Raw genomic sequence first — 18,545 nt, forward strand, 5'->3', positions numbered from 1 at the left:
TTATAGAATGAACGCTGTACTGTAGGAGATCGATTGACAATGGTCTACAGTCCCTTAGCCAATCAGAACGCAGAACACAATGCGCTGTAAAAAAAAAAAAAAAAAAAAAAAAAAGCATGCAAAATTGCACTAAAAAAATCCGCGAAACTGCGAGGCCGCGAAAGGTGAACCGCGTTATAGCGAGGGACAACTGTACACTGGAAATTCGTAAAACTGCAGGTTAGCCTATAACATGGGACTTAAATGTTGTTGAAAAAAAAAAAAACATCTTGCAGCATAATCTAATCTGAAACAGCCAGATTTAATGCAAGGTCAGCTCATTTCTACCATCGTAAAAGCCACTGAGACCTGAGAGGACTGATGAAAAATGCAGAAAAATGCAGACACCAGTGGCATGAGACGTTTATTTTCTTCAGCAAAGAATCGATTAAAGCTCTACTCACAAATAAATCCAAGTTTAACAAGTTACTTTTAAATTTTGTGTTAGTTTCCACACGTCTGCTTATCAAGTCCCATTAGTTCGTGTACATTCCTGTTAACTCTCACGTTTCCATCAAAGTTTCCACAATTCCTCGGCTTAACTTCCCGTGGAGAGTTTCTGGAAAGTTTCTGGAAGTTCTGCTTTTCCATCACATGAATATCTAATAAAGGGTTGGAGCTGAAAGCGACTCACCGCCTTCATTGTGGCAACACGGCGTTGAGGCGGGCTTTAAAACTGCGAAACATCCTCCAAAAGTGTAAACCGCCGGTTGAGATCCGGAAGAGAGGCGGTTGTATTCGATGGGATTTTGCACACACACTCACACCCGAGGTAGATGGGTGTGACTGCTCAAAAATGTGATGTTTTAATCTGCTGAAATTTTCGTTCACACCCGCTGGCTCGGTATACCAAGGAGCGTCTAAAGAGGGAAGAGACAACGTGTCGCTGAGTCGCACGTGAGCCGAAGTGTTAAAAGTGTTGAAAACTTGGTGCAGTTGATAATTTTATTAAAATTCGGAATAATTCGTCTGTTGCTAATTGGCTCACATTTAATATATCAAGTTATGCATTTTTAAACTTACAAGTGGCTGACAATTGCATTGTTTTGCTCGAGTTGGGCTTCACACCAGGTTTTATGCAGACTCCTGGCGTTTTGAGACCAATAAGAGGGACAACTAATGCGCACGTTGGATGAAAAACACCCGTCTGCATTATGGAAAGTGTGTTTTTGTCATATAGCTGAATCTCTATCCTGCCAAGCATCCAAACAGCAGAGGTATAGTGGTTTATAGAGTGGTTTTCTCCGCTGGCTGCGCTGACTTCAATGTAAAGTGGCAGCAAAGTCTGTCACTAGTGCTAATTTGGAACATCATCACTATGACTTTTACTCATATATTTATTTATTTATCCATCCATCCATCCTTTCTTCAGCCACGAATGTCCCACTGAGATACAAGAACACTTCTTCCACAATCTCACAAATTAGAAGACACACAATAAATAAAAGCTATAAAACAGCAACACGTTTCCTTCATGAAAACATAAAGACATAAATGCACAGAAGCTACACGAGGGAAAGTGAACACACACACACACACACGCACACAAAAAAAATAGCAAACAGGTGAACACCCCTGACACGAACTTGCATCATCTGTGATTCCACTGTAATTGGAATATTGTGGAATATAATCCAGGTGTACATGCAGTCAAGGTGCATTTGAGATCCGATCTCTCACACCGCCTCCAGAGGAGCCCGGCGACACATTAAAGCCCCATAAATAACAGACGGCGCACGTCTTAATTCAACATACTGCAACTGCCAGTTTGAGAGGAAGTGACGTACGCCGCCACCTGTGCTTTGATAAGGAGAAGGGAAAATCCCATCGCAGTGGATTTCAGCGTGAGGTGTGTGTGTTTGTGTGTGTGTGTGTGTGTGAGCCAGGTGATTCATAGCGAGCCCTAATCCCAAGACAAGGTGCGTGAAAAGTGAAAATTGGAAAATGCGGCCCGCCACCCAGCACAGGTGCATGAACTTTAGCGCATGAAGACGAGGAGGGAAAACAAGAGTGGGGTGTTTTATTATTATTATTATTATTTATTTATTTATTTATTTATTTATTTATTTCTTCATCCGGTGGCTGTGTTAGTTTCCCTGTTTTTGCAGCTGTCTCCTCCACACAGGTGACGGCGCTCACCAAGTGACCCCCCCGCCCCTCCCACCTGCACCACACACCCTCTCTGTTATCCATTTCTGGCATGTGCTCCCGGGCTGCGTAACCCTCCTGACTCAGCGGCAGCGTCTGAACCTCGGAGAATGTATGCGCTGTAGCTCGCCTGATCCCCCCCCCGCCCCCTCTCCCCTCCTTTTGTTAATGCCGTAAGGGAGCGGTGGCTGCCCCTGCCCTGGCACACAGGCAGATGGCAGAAATGTGTGGCAGCTTCTCAGGGCGGGCTGCCCATTTATAATCAATGAGATGCCAGCTGCTGCGAGAGTGTTTACGGGCGAAGGTGAACTAGCGGTGCAGTATGTTTGACATTTTTTTTTAGACGGCCTACCGTAAGTGATGGCCCTGCCCCTGACAGCCCACAGCAGCGAGACACTTACACTGCATGATTATTATGTGTCACGTGTTAAAAAGAAGGAAAAAAAAAAAAAAGAAAGAAATAAGTACAAACCGTGTGCCGCCTCATAGTGTATGTGTGCATCAGTGACCAATAGCTCTTTCTTGAAGCTGAAATGTCATTTTTCAGTGAATCCGGGTGACTAACCATGAAGATTCAACCATCAAATTACTTATTCCATGTTTTTCTTCTTTTTTTTTTTTTAGTTAGTTGAGTCAAACTGGTCCTCTCCAAACCCTCCTGTTATGTTCAAATTTACTAACATCTTCTATGTTTGGGGTCAATTTGACCCCAGCAGTTTAAACCTCCACAAAATCATTATAACTAAAATTGTTACCAAAGTTTATGTGTCAAGTACTTTATGTTTCTTTGTTGATTATAGCCCTTTAATAGCCCTTTAAATAAAACATAACTCCCCCCCATGCCCACTTATACGTCCAGTATTCCTATTACGCCACTATGGAAAAATATGCAAATCACCATAAAATCTCACTGATTGACCTAAAATTGGAAAGAAATATAAATTTTTGGTGTTTTAATGGCTTTATATTATTTCTAAGTACAGATTTTTGTTATTTATAACTGATGCGTTACAAAGTGTGTACAGGACATTGAAAACATTTCATCATATGAATTTCATGTTTACCCGGTAGTACTCTTTAAATTAGGAGAATTCATTAAATATGAAGCAAAAAAAAAAAAAAAAAAAAAGATGTTAATCATTTATTTAGAGATGTTAAACATTGGCAGCGAAACATAATAGGTGGGTTAAAGGAATCAGAGTAACTAACCATGAAGACTCAATCATAAAATTACTTATTTAATCATAGACTTTAAAAAAATTACTTATTGTTTTTCTTTTTTTTTTTTTTTTTTAAGTCAGTTGAGTCTAACTGGTCCTCTCTGCAGTTTTTGCTTGAAAGACGAGCAAAGACTTCCATAGGCACAGCAGGATATTTTTATTTGATCATCAAACTGGCGACAGACAGGTTTAATGGAGCAGAGCGGGGGCGATGTCCAGTTGAAGCCAGGACGTCGTGGCTACGTGATGTGCGCCGTCGCCAACTAATGCTCAAGTTTGACTTAATTAGCCTCTGCTCAGTAATGAACAACCAAGTTTTACAGAAACTTATTCTCTGAACACCTGTAAATGGTGTCAAAGTGTGATAGCAGCCAGATAGCGGAGGAGAGAAAAGTCTCGCCTCTAATTGCTTGAATGTGCTTCTTGGTAAAAATAACACTATTTACCCAAGCTCACAGTTGCAAAGATGACACTACGTGCTTCCACAGTGGAAGAGCCAATATGGCTGTGCAGCACATGTGGAGGGTTAGGTAAGACACTCTTCCTCAGTCTTTTGAATGCTACAGAGTTTCAGCTGCAACCTGTTAAAATGTGAGACAAAACAAGAAGCTGCCACGACGCAGTGTTCATGAAAACGTGATTCCTCGCAGAAAGCAAACCCAGAAAAGAAGCTGCGATGCAAGTCAAAATAAGACATCATTTGACGTAAACAGTGTGTCTGCAGCGAACAGGCTGGCACTTAGCAATAACTAGGCTTCAGGAAGAGGTGTCTGAGGTTTCCATGTGGACATCGGGAAACACCTGGACTCCCTTCACTTCCTGCGTTTAGGTGAAAGCATTTGGAAACTGCAGGTACCACACATCTGTCTCGAGGTTAAGTGGCATTTTCTGATTTGTTCTGATTTTGCAGCAGACCAAAAACAAAACCTAAGTATTCAAATCATAGCCTTGATGCCACTGAAACTGATATCCTTTCAAACACTACTGCTGTCATGACCTTTTACACTGAATTTAATCTTTCATTTTCAAGATATTTCCTGTAATTTGAATTTGTAATTTAATTTATTGTTACTACTATTCTTACTATGACTTGCCAAAAATACCATATATACCTTTTTCATGACAAAACCTCAACATCAGCTTTAAGCAGCATTGTTCTGAGTAGATGCTCTCTTCCTTGTAAACCATATTCAATATCCCTGTATGCATTCCAATCTTTGCTGCCTTGAATAAAATAGCTTTCGAAATCATGGACATGAGAAATCAGAGCTGCCCTTGGCCAGACTGGGGCCCAGATTTTGTTCCGAGGCCCCCGTTGGTGTACGCTCCAGCCCACCAAGTGTACAGTAGGCACCAAATCAGTGCACAACAAAAAGCCATTTAACGTGACAGTCTTTATTAATAAGGAAGAAAAACTGAATCCAGACCCTTGTGCCTTTCAGCAAAAGTAACTTTAACCTGCCCGGCTCTGAGCAGTGATCGGTCAGATGGTAGAAGCGGCTTCCCTGTCCTTGTTTTTCTAGTATTTAACCACTTTGGGACTCAGCCGGGCCCTCGTATTGTAAGTGTTTAACATTTTAAGTCACTTTGCGACGCCTGATGAGCAAACTCACTGTTGACTTTTCAAACCTTCTTTTTTTTTTTTTTTTCCTGTCTTGGCTCACTTTGCGTTTTGTTCAGCTGCTTGTTCAAGTGATTACTTGGCTAGTTCCCTATTGGAGTGATATTTGTTCAGTTTGATTTTGCAGGGGCCATACTGAAAGTAGGTGTGCACCAGCAAGATAAACAGAAAAAGGGTGTGCGTGTGTGTGACTGTGTGTGAAAGAGAGAGAAATGTTTGTTTCTGCAGTGTGAACCAACCAGAACAGCAGTGTGGATAGAGCGAGGCTGACCTGTAGTAGAGGACAGGTGGGTTGGCCTTGGCCGAGCAGTGAAACTTGACCAGGTTTCCCTCCAGAACAGGCTGTGGCTCCACGGTGAGGTTGACCAGGGGCAGATCTAGACAGGAGAGGAGAAGACCATTAGAGCTTGACGAGAGAAAAAACCAGCAAAGGCGGAAAAACTAGTCATGCTTTCAAAGTCATCACAGAGTTTTCGGGGCGGGCGAAAACCCCAGAACGAAAGCACAGAAGTCGGAATCCGTCGGTGTTATCCCGAAAATCAAGTGTCAAACTAATTGCTGTTTCTGGCAAGGTTTTTGTCAGGTGTGATGCGCGACTCAAATAATCACTGCAACAATGTAGGCAGCCAACTAACTGTTAATTTGGTTTATAATTGGAGTTGAAAGTGAGCTGATGCCCCTTGGAATGGTAGATCAACAGAAAATTGTCAGCGGCAGCCTGAATAAGCGTGCCATGCGAGAAGACGGGGAAATAAATGGAGGGCGCAACAGGGTTGTGAACAGTTGCATCGTTAAACAAGATCACTTTGATTTAGAGGCTTTAGAATAATAGTCCGTTTTTGTCTTTTGCGGCGGTTTATTTTTTGCCAAGGTCAGGGCTGCAAGAGACAGAAGAAAAAGGCAAGAATCTGTTTTTTTTTTTTTGTTTTTTTTTCTTTTTTTGGGGGGGGCAAATTGGACTGCCATCACAACCGGTGGTTTCACACAATCTCAGCCTCTAATTCCAGTGCAGCTTACACATCATACAATTTACAAAGACATTGCAAACCCTCCCACCGCTCATGCACAACCAAGAACCAGAACCAGCAGTCCTGGCAACAAATCAAATAAACAATACGCTCTATTTTTGGGCATGACAGAACAGATTTTTGGTAATTTTGTGGCTGCAGGCGCTGAGGAGGCACACCAGCAGGGCAGCGGTGAAAGGGGGACGGCTGGATTAGCAGAAATGATCAGTAGGTGTGGTGAGTGTGCCTCTCCGTTGCAGTTAAAATTGCTGCAGGGCTACTTTTGGAAGGAGACCCATGCTCTGTATCAATGAATGTAATCCTTACTTTCTGCATGTCTGTGTTAGTGTGTTATTTTGTGTTTTATCACACTACCAGCTACCAGCTTGTGCACAGGGAAGTAGGCGTGTACACCTTGAAGGAAACCAAAAGAGCGATCCATTTTTTGTTTTATGGTTTTGTTAACTTATCAGAAGGAGAGAAAAGCTAACTAAGAAATGAACCCGGGATGATGGACTGCGTGCCTACATCATTATTTTGCAAATGGCTGGTCTTCTGGACTTTTCAATATCACTTCATTATGATAGGCTGACATATCAGCAGCCATTTAAGGTTTCCGTCACCATGATGGATTTTCCGTCATATTGCAAAAAAATGAAGGTTATGATTCGGACATATCGTGACGAGCAAAAAGAGTGAGAATCTGCACCTCATGAACTTTGAAAAGAATGAAGAATGGCAGAATGGCCTCTGCTAGGTTGGTGGGTACAAATGCAAACATGCATGTGTACTTTTGTAACAGCCAACTCGATGTGTGTGTAAAAAATTGCAAAATAAACATAAAGAGCATCTCTTCAGTTTGTGCAAAATAAGTATATATATGCATAGAGGTGTGGTGCATTCACGACCTCAGTCTTAAACAAATATACATCTTCAAATAGTGAATCAAAGAGGTCTTCCTCAGGAGATCGGTGTAAAAATTTGCACCACATCCCTCAAATAAGGGGCTGCAGATGGAAAGGACGCTCCGGTCCTGCTGCCTTCGGATGGCTGCAGAGTTTAATCAACCAAAAAGGAAGGCCCTCATACGTTCTAAAAATAGTTGTGGAGATCAGGAAGCATCAGCCTTTTCTCTAATCCAGCACAGAATCTGCCTTAATGGAATTATTGCTTTAATTTCCAAGTGAAACAGGCAGGTATAATATGCATAAAAGGGTTAAGTATGTTGTGCTTGCCTAAAGAAATAACCTGGCACGAGCCCAGCCTTTTCATTCTGCACTGAATCTGTTTCATTAAATAAATCATGAATATGTCTGATAAGAAGTTGCATCTGGCAGCGGCGTTGTCAGCCTGAAGGTCTTTTGCTTGTGGAAGAAGCCACTCCAGCGCTCTCTGTGTAGCTAGCTCCACGGCTAGTCAGCATAAAGTCATATGAACACACCTCAGTGGCCACCTCTCCTCTCCTGCCCTGCTTCACTTCGGCTGGACAGCCAATCAGAAGTCTCAATCTCACCGACGGATTCTGATCCAACGTGCAGAATCGCCTGCTGATCTGCTGACGAGAGCTAAGGAGGCCTCAAAGTGCGAGACACACCGCATGAAGTATACAGACGATCGCCGGCCACCGACAGCATTGGGCTGTCTGGTGTGTCAGAAGTTCATAACCACAAAAACAGCATCGAAAATCTGCATCTGTGTTGGTCTGAGAAGGTGCAAAAATGTTTTTTGGTCACCAGGAAATTAGGAGCCACCCAATTTGCATTTGCACTTCCCAACTGGTGTCCTTCCCATCTACACTACTCACAAAAAGTTAGGGATATTTGGCTTTTGGGTGAAATTTAAGGAAAATGTAAAAAGTTCACACTACAGTGATATTATATCATGAAAGTAGGGCGTTTGAGTAGAAGCATACACTGGTGATTTCCTCATCTCAAACAATTTCTTGAAACAAAAGCCAACAACAGTGGTGGATATACCACAACAAAAAATGTCAGTGTCAATAACTTGTCATGTGCCCTTGAGCATCAATTACAGCTTGACAACGACGTCTCATGCTGTTCACAAGTCGACTTATTGTCTGCTGAGGCATGGCATCCCACTCTTCTTGAAGGGCCGCCCTCAGGACATTGAGGTTCTGGGGTACAGAGCTCCGAGCCTCTACACGGCGACTCAGCTGATCCCATAGGTTTTCTATGGGATTCAGGTCTGGAGAAAGTGCAGGCCACTCCATTTGAGGTACCCCAGTCTCCAGCAGCCGTTCCCTAATGATACGACCTCGATGAGCTGGAGCATCAAACACCTGATGTGAATTTTGCCGTTAAACTCCTTGTTAGAGAACAGCAACTTGTGCAAAAAGTACTGAAACATTGAACAGTTGGACATGTGCATTCAAAAGTTTACAGAAGGTCACATTAAGTTCACCTGTAAAGGTTATAATGCATTTTAGGTTCATCCTGAAATTTCACCCGAAAGCTGAATATTCCCTAACTTTTCAGCAGCAAAGCAACATCATTTCTCAAGAAGCGAAGGCAGGAAAACTCTGCTTTTGTGCATCAAAATCTACAAAGTTAGAGTGCTTGAACAACACTGGCACAAAACGGAGACTTGACTGTCTTCACTGGAGCTCTTACGTGATGAGGAAAGTTTGAAAGTAATGGAAGAAATATGACCTGTTGCACATTCATGTACTTTTATTCATGGCGAACACACAAACTCCTGTAACTAGTGCCTGTCGTTAGTCAGTGTGGTAATTTGTTTACTTCAAACTGGCTGTACTTTCTGACACACAACCCAACGTCCACAGCCATATTTAGCACGTCGGTTCATTCATGTGTAATCAACCCATAATTGCAATAATTCTGACAGCCCCCGAGGTCGGCAGACAGCAGAGGTTTTGGCTTCATGATATATTTATCTTATTTAAAGTACAGTTGCTATAGAAATCTGAAATAAATTTTTAAGGATGGTGGAATGAAACCCTAATGACTGCACATAGAGTCAAAATGTCAATTTCACTTGGCAGCAAAAACTTATTTACTATCACGCACATCCCTTAATTACATTCATTTGCCTGGGAGAGAGAAAAGAATGATGTCATCAGAGGAGCGTTGATGTCTTTCAGTTTAGTGAAACAAACCACTTTTAAAAGGGCACAGACTCATGGGGATTTAAAAAAAAAAAAAAAAAAAAAAAAAAAAAAAAATCCCCAAAATATTCAGATCTCTCGTAACAGTCTCCACTGATCTATAGCCAGGGGCTTTTATTGTGAAAAGTACTGAAGAGAGAAGCTCCCTTTGGATCGTGTACTCATTCAGTCAAATCAACAAACATACAGACAGCGGCTGTGGCTTGCTCTGGTGCCTGTTTAGTCCAAAAGCCAGTAATTCCAGTATCCATGGGGCTTTTCGGCTGCCAAAGCCGGCTGCGCGGTGAGGGCAGCAGATCATCGTCCCTGGTGAGCCGCAGCTAGCAGGCAGAATCAATGGAACCAACTTACCCTTCAACACGATGTCTATTAGCCTCCTCAATTATTTGATATACTTAGGAGGGCAAAACAAAGCTTTGCAGCAAAATGTCTGTGCAACGAAGAAAAGCCACATTTCTGCATTCGCCAGACATCCCGGCGAACGCGGAAATCTTTCCGGGGGAATCGATGATATCAAGGGCTGCGACAAAAAATGACTTCCCACGCTGTGAGCTTGCCCTTCTGACTACAATGAAACAGTTACTTTCAAACAAATGCACCTTCACGGGGTGGAAAGGTTTTAATCAAGGTTCGCTCAGTTCAGCTCGCACAGTTTCAGGTGGGGGGAGTAACACAACACAAACTCGCTGATACAATTGACAGGAGTTGGATTTTAGCACTGCAGGCTGTATTATTCATTGTAATCAACTCTGGTTCAGTCAAGGCTGCCAGTGCCAGAGAAATGGACTGAAAGGTGCAGTATAGGCATTATCAAAAACTCCCACTCAATGACAATCAAAGTGCTAAAGTGCAGTTTGTGTACAGTATGCAGCGAAGGCCCCCTCTCCAGCACCGCTAAAAGTCTTCACACCATTTCTGTTTTTTTTTTTTTTTTTTTCTCACTCAAAACTTCTAAAGGTCTTTTATTCCTGCAGTAGAACTCCCCTGCAGTCTGCTGGCTGACTTTATTCTATATGACTGATCAGTAATAGTTTTCTCTTAAGCGCATTCGTGTATGGAAATTCCTTCGGGAGGATTTGCTCGGGAGATTAAAACGAAAATCTATTTATGTGGCTGCATATATTTTTCTACCTATAAATCTTGGCAATGTATTTTGATAATAGCTTTAACAAAACTGCATTCACAAGTGTGATGGATAAATGGAAAAACAGTGTAGTCCCTGGGACACCTCCCACCCCCTCCACCCCCTCCACCACCACCACCTCCCTTGTCGTGTCAAAATTTACAATAATCTCACGGGTCAGAATGATACGATTTATCCTGAGCGCAAGAAATTAATAATTAGATTAGCTCCATGTGAACGCAGAGTTATAGCGGCTTGAATAATGTATTCCAGTAAGAATATAAATTACACCAGGCTCAATATGATTTGTACCTTCAAGTCTTTCCTGTCTTAATTAATTTCTATAATCTCTTGAAGCGCTATTCATATAGAACAGAGCACAGTTACAGTCGACGCTGTCAGGATCAACAAGTCTCCAGGAGCGCCTTCGTTTCTAGTCACAACTCGGCGCACGAGCTGAGAGACGTTGGCCTCGGCTGAACTGCTGCGGTCACTCGCTGTAAACAGCCAATCAGATTTATATTGTTTCCCTACCATTAAGGTTTTGTTTCATAAACAGTGGTCTCGCCTGACAAGTGCAAACTAGATGAGAAGTTGATTACAGCCCTTCACTGCGTCTCAGTCTGAAAAACTACGGGAATAAACACCTCTGAAATAATGCCTGCCGAGCAGCTGCATCAGTCATTGGCGGGGAATGCGAACCTCTGAAGCTGCTTTATTGATTTTGTTTTTTCTTCTCTGTTCAGTTTGAATCGTTGATACCGAATTTGAGCTCGCAAATCACCATCACCACCAATAATCACTCATCAAAACGACGTATGTTTAGGACACAAAACCACCGGCAGAATAGGTTTAAATGTGTGAGGACATTGGTTATTGTTCAAAACTTTGCAGTCTGTCACACCAACGATTATTCAGAATCAAGTGACCCAGCTTAGCCACTAATAGTTGACTTTATTATGTTGTGCACACTGTATACTAAACTGTGCCCACAAAATACTAAAAAATGAGGTTGCAAAACCCTAATGCATGTGTGCAATTTCCTGTTTTGTGCCCTGATATTTGATATTTTGCGCTCTTGATTTCATAAATCCTCACCCACATTTGGTTTAATTTGTGCCCTCATCTAAAGACAACCTGACAGCAGCCATCTGTGTAGCTCTGGATGGAGATTTGATTAAGGTGGACGCTGACATGCATTACATGCATTACAAAGACATTGAGAATCCTTGCCTCTCATGGCATTAAAGTGAGCAAGAGGACTCCAGCAAGGATCCAAAGGGGGGGGCATGAACTTAACCCGCATTGAAAGTCTGATTTGGACCAAGTCACTGAACTCATTGCAAATCAAATGCAAGCCAACGGCAGATTGCATGGCTGTAGATGTTTGTACACAGAGAATTTACAGGAGGATTGCCGTGTTTGGTCCAGTCCTTGGAATTGTTGCATGTTTTCTTTGGACGAAAGCACGACTTATGCAAAATGCAGACAAATTTCAGTTAGCAAATTGAGACCATGGATTTCATGACACTGGTTTGGTATCTCTCGGCACAATTTAGAACACTGTACGCATGAAATAAAATAAAATAAACAAAAAAAAAAAGCTACAGTAGCTTTATTTTATTAAAATTAAAAAGTGTTTTTCATTGAGTAATGACTATAAAACATGCAATGCTGTGTAGAAAATAAAAGCTTTTCTCATTCTAGGCAGCAGGAGAACGCGATGTGACATTATGCAGCAGGGCTCTCCAGCCGGGCTATCCTGACATGAAACTTTTTGAAGGGGTCTCTGTGTTCGAGGAGCTTCAGAGCTTCCTTATGGACACCCAGCAGGACTGAATACCAGTGCAGCTCGATGGGACGGATGGGAGACACATGAGGAACCCCTGGGTGACTCCTCAGGCTTTCAGCTGTCAACGCGTCCAGCTGCTGCTCTCCGGTGTCACAGAGCTTCCTGCCAGTCCCAACTCCTGCACTTTAGATGAGAAATCAATGTTGGATGATGCTGAATTAATACTGAGATGTGCTTCCCTGCGATAGTGGCTCTTGAAAGACAGAACTATAGTAAATTTAAAATAAAGTTCAGATAAATATCATACAACTGAAACTAGCAAAAATCCGGTGAAATGACTTAACATCATCAGATTAAAATATTAGAATAAAATACATTTTAAGGGTTTCATTCCAAAATGTGATTTGGCCAATTTTACACAATAAAAATGTTACTCAAAATTCCACTCTTAGTAGTTCAATGTTGTACACATCCACAAATGCAGTCCATATTATTTTGTGTTTAGTATTATATTATTTCATTTCATTTATGGATTCTTACACTTTACTTCTTTCTTGCTGCAGGAAAAAAAGGAAAGGCAGAAAGGCCAAAAATAATGGCTAAAACACACAGGACAAGCGATGTCAGATAAAAGTGATTCTGTAAAATAAGTCTAGCTGAAGCGGTGATTTGAAGCGACAGTCAGACGGGCTGCTGCTGATGCAGATGTTGAATCCACAACTCAAACAGTTCATCATCATTAGTGCTGCTGGTGGGTTTTCACAGTGACCAGCTTCGGCTATCGCTGTGCTCCTGCTGATTTTGTTCTTGTGCTTCAAGGCATACTTCATTCAGAATAGCAGGTGTTTTATCCAGCTGCTAATCTGGATAAAACACCAAGGCTCGAGCTGCACGGCTCTTCACCTACGCTACTGCTTGCCAAATTGTGCACCGCCGTTTAATTCGGCCACATTTCTTTTGCTTACCTTAAGACATCACAGAGCGTTTTCGCAACTCCTGTGACAGAACATCTGTCCACGGTTTCACTGCATTGCGAAGCAGCGTGCTGAATGTTTATTCAGCCCAACATCCGCGAGTCCAAAGCAGAAACTGTTCATCATATGAAATTATGACCCACAGACACTGACCAAGAATTATTGCAGATGTTTGCTGGACCATGGACCGCTTGCAGAATGTAAAACAACCAGTGGCCTATTGTTTATTTTCCCTCATAAAATTTCCACAGAGTTTGTATTGAATAAGAACTGAGTATGTGGTAAAATGAGGCTGCAGGCAAGAGGAGTGAAGTGCATACAGGCAGGCACCTTGCCTAATGAAACACCTTTTGCAGAAAAACATCAGCAGCAGCGCACCGTGTTTGGATTGATTGATTGCCCTTTTGTTTGGCAGTCCGTACCTTAAGGATGTGACATTTGGATTCAAAATGACTCACAAAATAGCTCAGGGAAACTAGTGTTTGAATACAACTGAAAAACACTACATATTTTAAACAACATCCTCTGGGTGTAGTCACATAAAAGCAAATTTTGAATTTGTGCTGAGGTCACAATTAAATAGCAAATTGGGGCGCAATTAAAAGCTGTCCTTTAAAAGGTGCACTATGCAAAACCGAGGGTCTATTCAAGTGACAAAAAAACTAAACAAAAACCAAACTTAGAGTAAGCACCTAATTAATCAGTGAGTCAGTTTGATGAGAGCCATTTTCAAATTAAGGCACTATAAGATGTTTACAGTCCCCTTCCACTCAAAATGTTTTTTTTTTCTCATGCTTATGTCCCCCCAAAAATGTCTGACTCTACTGACTTGTATCTGTGCAAAGTTAGCCTCCAGAAAGGCGTTTTCACACTCCTCTGCTGAAGGTGGAGGTGTGTGTGCATTCCCCTAAAATAAACTTGGTGTGTCACAAAACTGACAGCCAATCCCGTCAGCTGACAGGGAGCTGCTTTGCATATCATTAGCAGCAGCTCCATGAATAGTTTTGTGTACCTAGAGTTTTTTTTTTTTTTTTTTCTGACATAGATTATTGCAAAGTTTAGAGCTATAGTGAAGCTGTTTTAAGGTATGAATGAATGAATGAATGAATGAATGAATGATTTATTTACGTGTCCTGCCACAACTGTGGCCCATCCCACAAAGGAATTATAAGACACCAAATAAAAATATATCAACATCCATAACAAAACAAAAAACACTGCTTGACACAACAAAACAAAGGAAGCAAACAGGCAATAATAAAACAAACTCCAGCCACTCAATGGTACATTGCCATCTTCCTCTTATACCAGGCCTTCTCAATGAAATCCGCGACTGCATGTGTTTTATATTTAAATAGCCATGTTAACATCTCTTTGTCCTGCATTAGGTGGCTTGTTTGTACCTTAACTTGACAAACAACTTAAATCTTATACCATGGTAAAACGGGCAGTAAAAAAGAAAGTGCATTTCATTTTCTATTTCTCCAAGGTCACACATATCACAGAGCCTATCCTCCTCCCTGGTTCCCACCCAACGGCCCGTTTCAATATGTAGGGGGAGGATACCTGATCGTATTTGGGCACACAATGACGATCAGGTATGAGCGGATGTTTTGTCATGGAAAAAAACTTCTACATTTGTAATAACTGATAAACAGAGATGAATTTTAGGTGTTTAATCAATGACTGCTGGGGGACTTTAATCTTGCTACATGTAAAACTGATTTAATTCAACCATTATAGATATTAAATTTATCTGAAATAAATTTCCCATCCCATTTTACTGTCATTCATTGCATCTTTTTTGTTTATCTTAACAGGTTGAGCATTAAGACATCCTGATGATTTCCTCTAAGTAGATTATTAAAAAGTCAGTCAACACTAGCAGAAACCTGGACTGTGCTTGAGTTGGCGCCCGGGCTGCCCAGTTTTTCCATCAGCGGGCGTGGGAGTGGTACATGACAGAAAATGGAGTGCAAGCTGTCAACCGTGTGGAAATCACTACCCGATGAGGGTCACAAAAACAGTATTTCAAACATATTCCAAACAAATGTGTATTTTATCAACTAACTTTTCAGATGTAAGCCCAAAGTCTGCAAAGCTCATTACGTTTCAGGTAATACTTTTCAAAATAAAATTCAACATCCCCCGTCGCTGTCAGTGTTTCCTTGTGTGTGGTGTTTCTATGGTGAAGCCGCTGCTCTCACCACCTTGTCCAAGCAGGGTAGACGGCACATGACCTGGATGATACCTGCATTTAAAAAGAGCGCTAACTCCGTCTGGCCGGCGCACCCCTGGTGTATTTGGCACTCAAAAGCAGTGCAGCCAATGACAGCTGCTAAAAACACTCGCTGTGACAGGAGTGACTGGATCTTAGGGATGGGCGATACCACACTTTTAGGATTAGATATGATACCAATACCTTTTCTTGCATTTTCATCGATACTGATACTGATACTGATACCGATACTGATAATTTCTTATTGGCAATTTTTTTCATTCAAAATATTATTACATTTAAGACAAATTACATCACAAATACAGACCATTTATACCATATTTATTATGGCCAATACATAATAAAAATAACATAAATATGAATGAAATAAATTAAATATGAACAAAAAATTGCACATTTTCACTGTTATTGTTGTTTTCTTGCACTTTTCTTGTAAAAAGAAAAAAAGACCGATCTGCCATTATTTTCTGTGTGTTCCTCCGGCTCCCACATTCGAGCCACTCTTGCTGGCTGTGCTGTCGGGCCGTCACGTGACACGGGCCAGCTCAATACGCCGCCAGGCACAGGGGTGTCTCGGCACATAGTAAGTGAAATAAGCTATCTAAAACAGCTGAAAGTTATGCATGCACCCCCAATTCTTATTTGTGAGTATCGATATTTGTTTAAGGAAATTGATGCCAAATGAGTAGCATGTGAGTATCGATATATCGATACCACAGAATCGATACGCCCATCCCTACTGGATGTGGCCAGGAGTGCAACGTGCAACGAGGGCAGAGTCGCAGCCTCATGTGATTTAGTGTTGAGTTACCCTTTAAAATAACTGATTAAAAAAAAAAAAAAAAACACTGATTTCAATGATAACAAGTCATTGATAAGCACTAATGAAAAAGACTGAAGTGTCTTTGACTAGTTGCTCATGTATGTCTGTCTGTATGTCTGTGATTTAAAAAAATGTTGAAAATGAATTTCATTTTATGTTTTATTGCATCCTGTATGACCACTTGAGGGTCCCTGTATTTGAGGCCATGCAAAACCAAAAACCTGAGCTATTCTGGGTAGATGATGGCCAGAAACTGAAACGACTCTTTAATGTTGAAGTATTTAAGACTGCAAATTTTATTTCTAAGGCCTGGAACGGAAGGCAGCATATTTTGTTTAATTAATGCATAACCTGAGGGGCATATTTTGGAAGTGTCTGGATTTGGATTTGACTTTGTATTCCTGATTTATTCTAATGCGTATTTTTTGTAGTTGTCGTTGTTGTTGTTGTATGTTTGAGCATGGTTTGTAATGTGTACAACAGTGTCTTGTAAGTCCATATGGGCTGGGCTTCTGAAATTGAAGCATGGCACTTAAATAAAAGAAAATTAAATCAAATTGATGTATGGTTGTTTTATTCATATGTTACCTTGAATTGTTTGATCTTTGCTCCGATGGGTAAAAATCAATAAATAATAAGAAAAATAAGAGTGAACCAGTAAACTGTTTTTTTTTTTTTTTTTTTTTTTTTTAAATAACATTTCTTGATGCTCAATGCTAAAATGTGACAATGTGGCAACAATGCTAACCACATAACACTCTTTACAACATGATTCCTACGCCCAGTTATTCTACTAAAGCCACAGGATAGCCTTCAACAAACAGCCTTCAACAAATATCACAGTTTGTGGAACCTTGAAAACATTCCTGCAGTCCAAAAGCTACATCATGATGACAGAGGACTGAATAGATAATGCTATCAATAAGTAATCTGGCTGAGATGTGGAGCTGTTGATCCGTTTGCATCATAACACAGCATGTTTGTATGTTGTGATGAAAAGCTCTCAGCAGTTCAGCAGGCATGCATGCGCTGCCTCGCCCCTGTCAGTCACGCTCCGTTTTCATAGTGAACTTTTCACTCAGTGAAGTTGAGCTTGTTAAAAGCGAAGGTTTTTCGCTTTCACTGTTTTTAATGCAGGAGGTGAATGAGAACTTGAGTGCATATACATACACAAATATTGGTCTCAAGTCCACGGTCGAGGTCAGTGCAGGAATAATGAGTGCATTATGGCTGAAGTGCACACACAGGCTTCAGCTGGATTTACTATGAGCTTCTGCTTCTTACACCCGTGAGCTTTCAATTTTAAGGAAGCTTAGGCCGCGTTTGAGGAGATGGATTGGATTTGGTCATTTGTTTAATTATGAGCTAAAGACCATCCCAAACACACAGGGCTGTTTCTCCTCTTCCTCATGGTAAAGGTCTGAAAGGTAATGTTATTAAGAGGCCGGGGACAATGTCTTGATTGCTTTTAAAGGGGCAATCTATGAAATGCTCGTGTTTTTTATGCCTTTATCTTTGGCGCTAGAGCCATCATGGCTGTGGTGTTTTTTTAGGATTCAGGTTCTGCACGAGTTGCCATTGAGGTTAATGCGAACTATGAAAAGTTGACTGGGTGCCTTCGATTTAGTCAGTGGACAGAGTGTGTGTGGGCAGAAAACAGGTGACTAATCCAACCTGCTCACTGGTGCACTGAGGTAAATGTTTCAACTGCACCTAAATGGATTGCTATGGTGGTAAAACTCCAAGGGCATCATTGAAATGTGCCATTTTGTTGTTTGATAAATATTCATAAAAAAAAAAGTGATGTGGTCAAGTATTACTGATGGTAGTGAACAGAAATGGCAATAGTGACTCTGCAGCCAAACGTGAAGCACCTAAAGCCTGTGTTTAGGCAGCTCTTAATGTGTGCACACTGACAGATGTTAGGTGGGAACAAAATTTCAAGCTAAATAAGTGACTGTACATTATTAAGAGTCGTCTTACACCTCCCAACCCCACCTTTATCACCTTATTCTGGAATGTTTTTCTTTTCTTTTCTTTTCTTTTTTTTTGTGTCCCATTTAGATATGACTTTTCTTTTCCTTAAGTTTTTATGCTACAGTTGCTCACATTATGCCACTGTGCATCACAGGCTACTGCTATGTCTATCAAAAATTAAGACACAGGACAAGTCATGCAAACACTCACGCTAAGCTGTGCTAGCGACTGCCTGTAGATAAGAGAAGCCTCCCCAGACAAATGTCAGGTACAGAGTGGGAGGTGACGAGAGGACTTTTGTTCAAAGGAGTCAGCCAATCAGAAATTAGTAGAATAAAACATGTCTCACATCAACATCAACTGTGAAGGGTTTGGTAAAGTAAGTGAAAAAATATTTAGCTCAAAAGGGTTGGTAACACTTTACAATAAGAGTACAA

The 18,545-nt window shown here is 41.2% G+C and overlaps 1 protein-coding gene across 1 annotated transcript in view; it reads right to left on the bottom strand.

Annotated features, from left to right (window-relative positions):
• Positions 1 to 18,545, bottom strand: part of LOC115371013 (kin of IRRE-like protein 3) — a 141,563-nt gene that overhangs the window by 37,357 nt on the left and 85,661 nt on the right. The window contains exon 6 of the mRNA XM_030068129.1: positions 5,300 to 5,405. Within this exon, the coding sequence (XP_029923989.1) occupies positions 5,300 to 5,405 (106 nt within the window). The remainder of the gene's footprint in view (positions 1 to 5,299; positions 5,406 to 18,545) is intronic.

Source organism: Myripristis murdjan, chromosome 14 (genome assembly GCF_902150065.1).
Source record: "Myripristis murdjan chromosome 14, fMyrMur1.1, whole genome shotgun sequence".
NCBI classification, from domain to species: domain Eukaryota; kingdom Metazoa; phylum Chordata; class Actinopteri; order Holocentriformes; family Holocentridae; genus Myripristis; species Myripristis murdjan.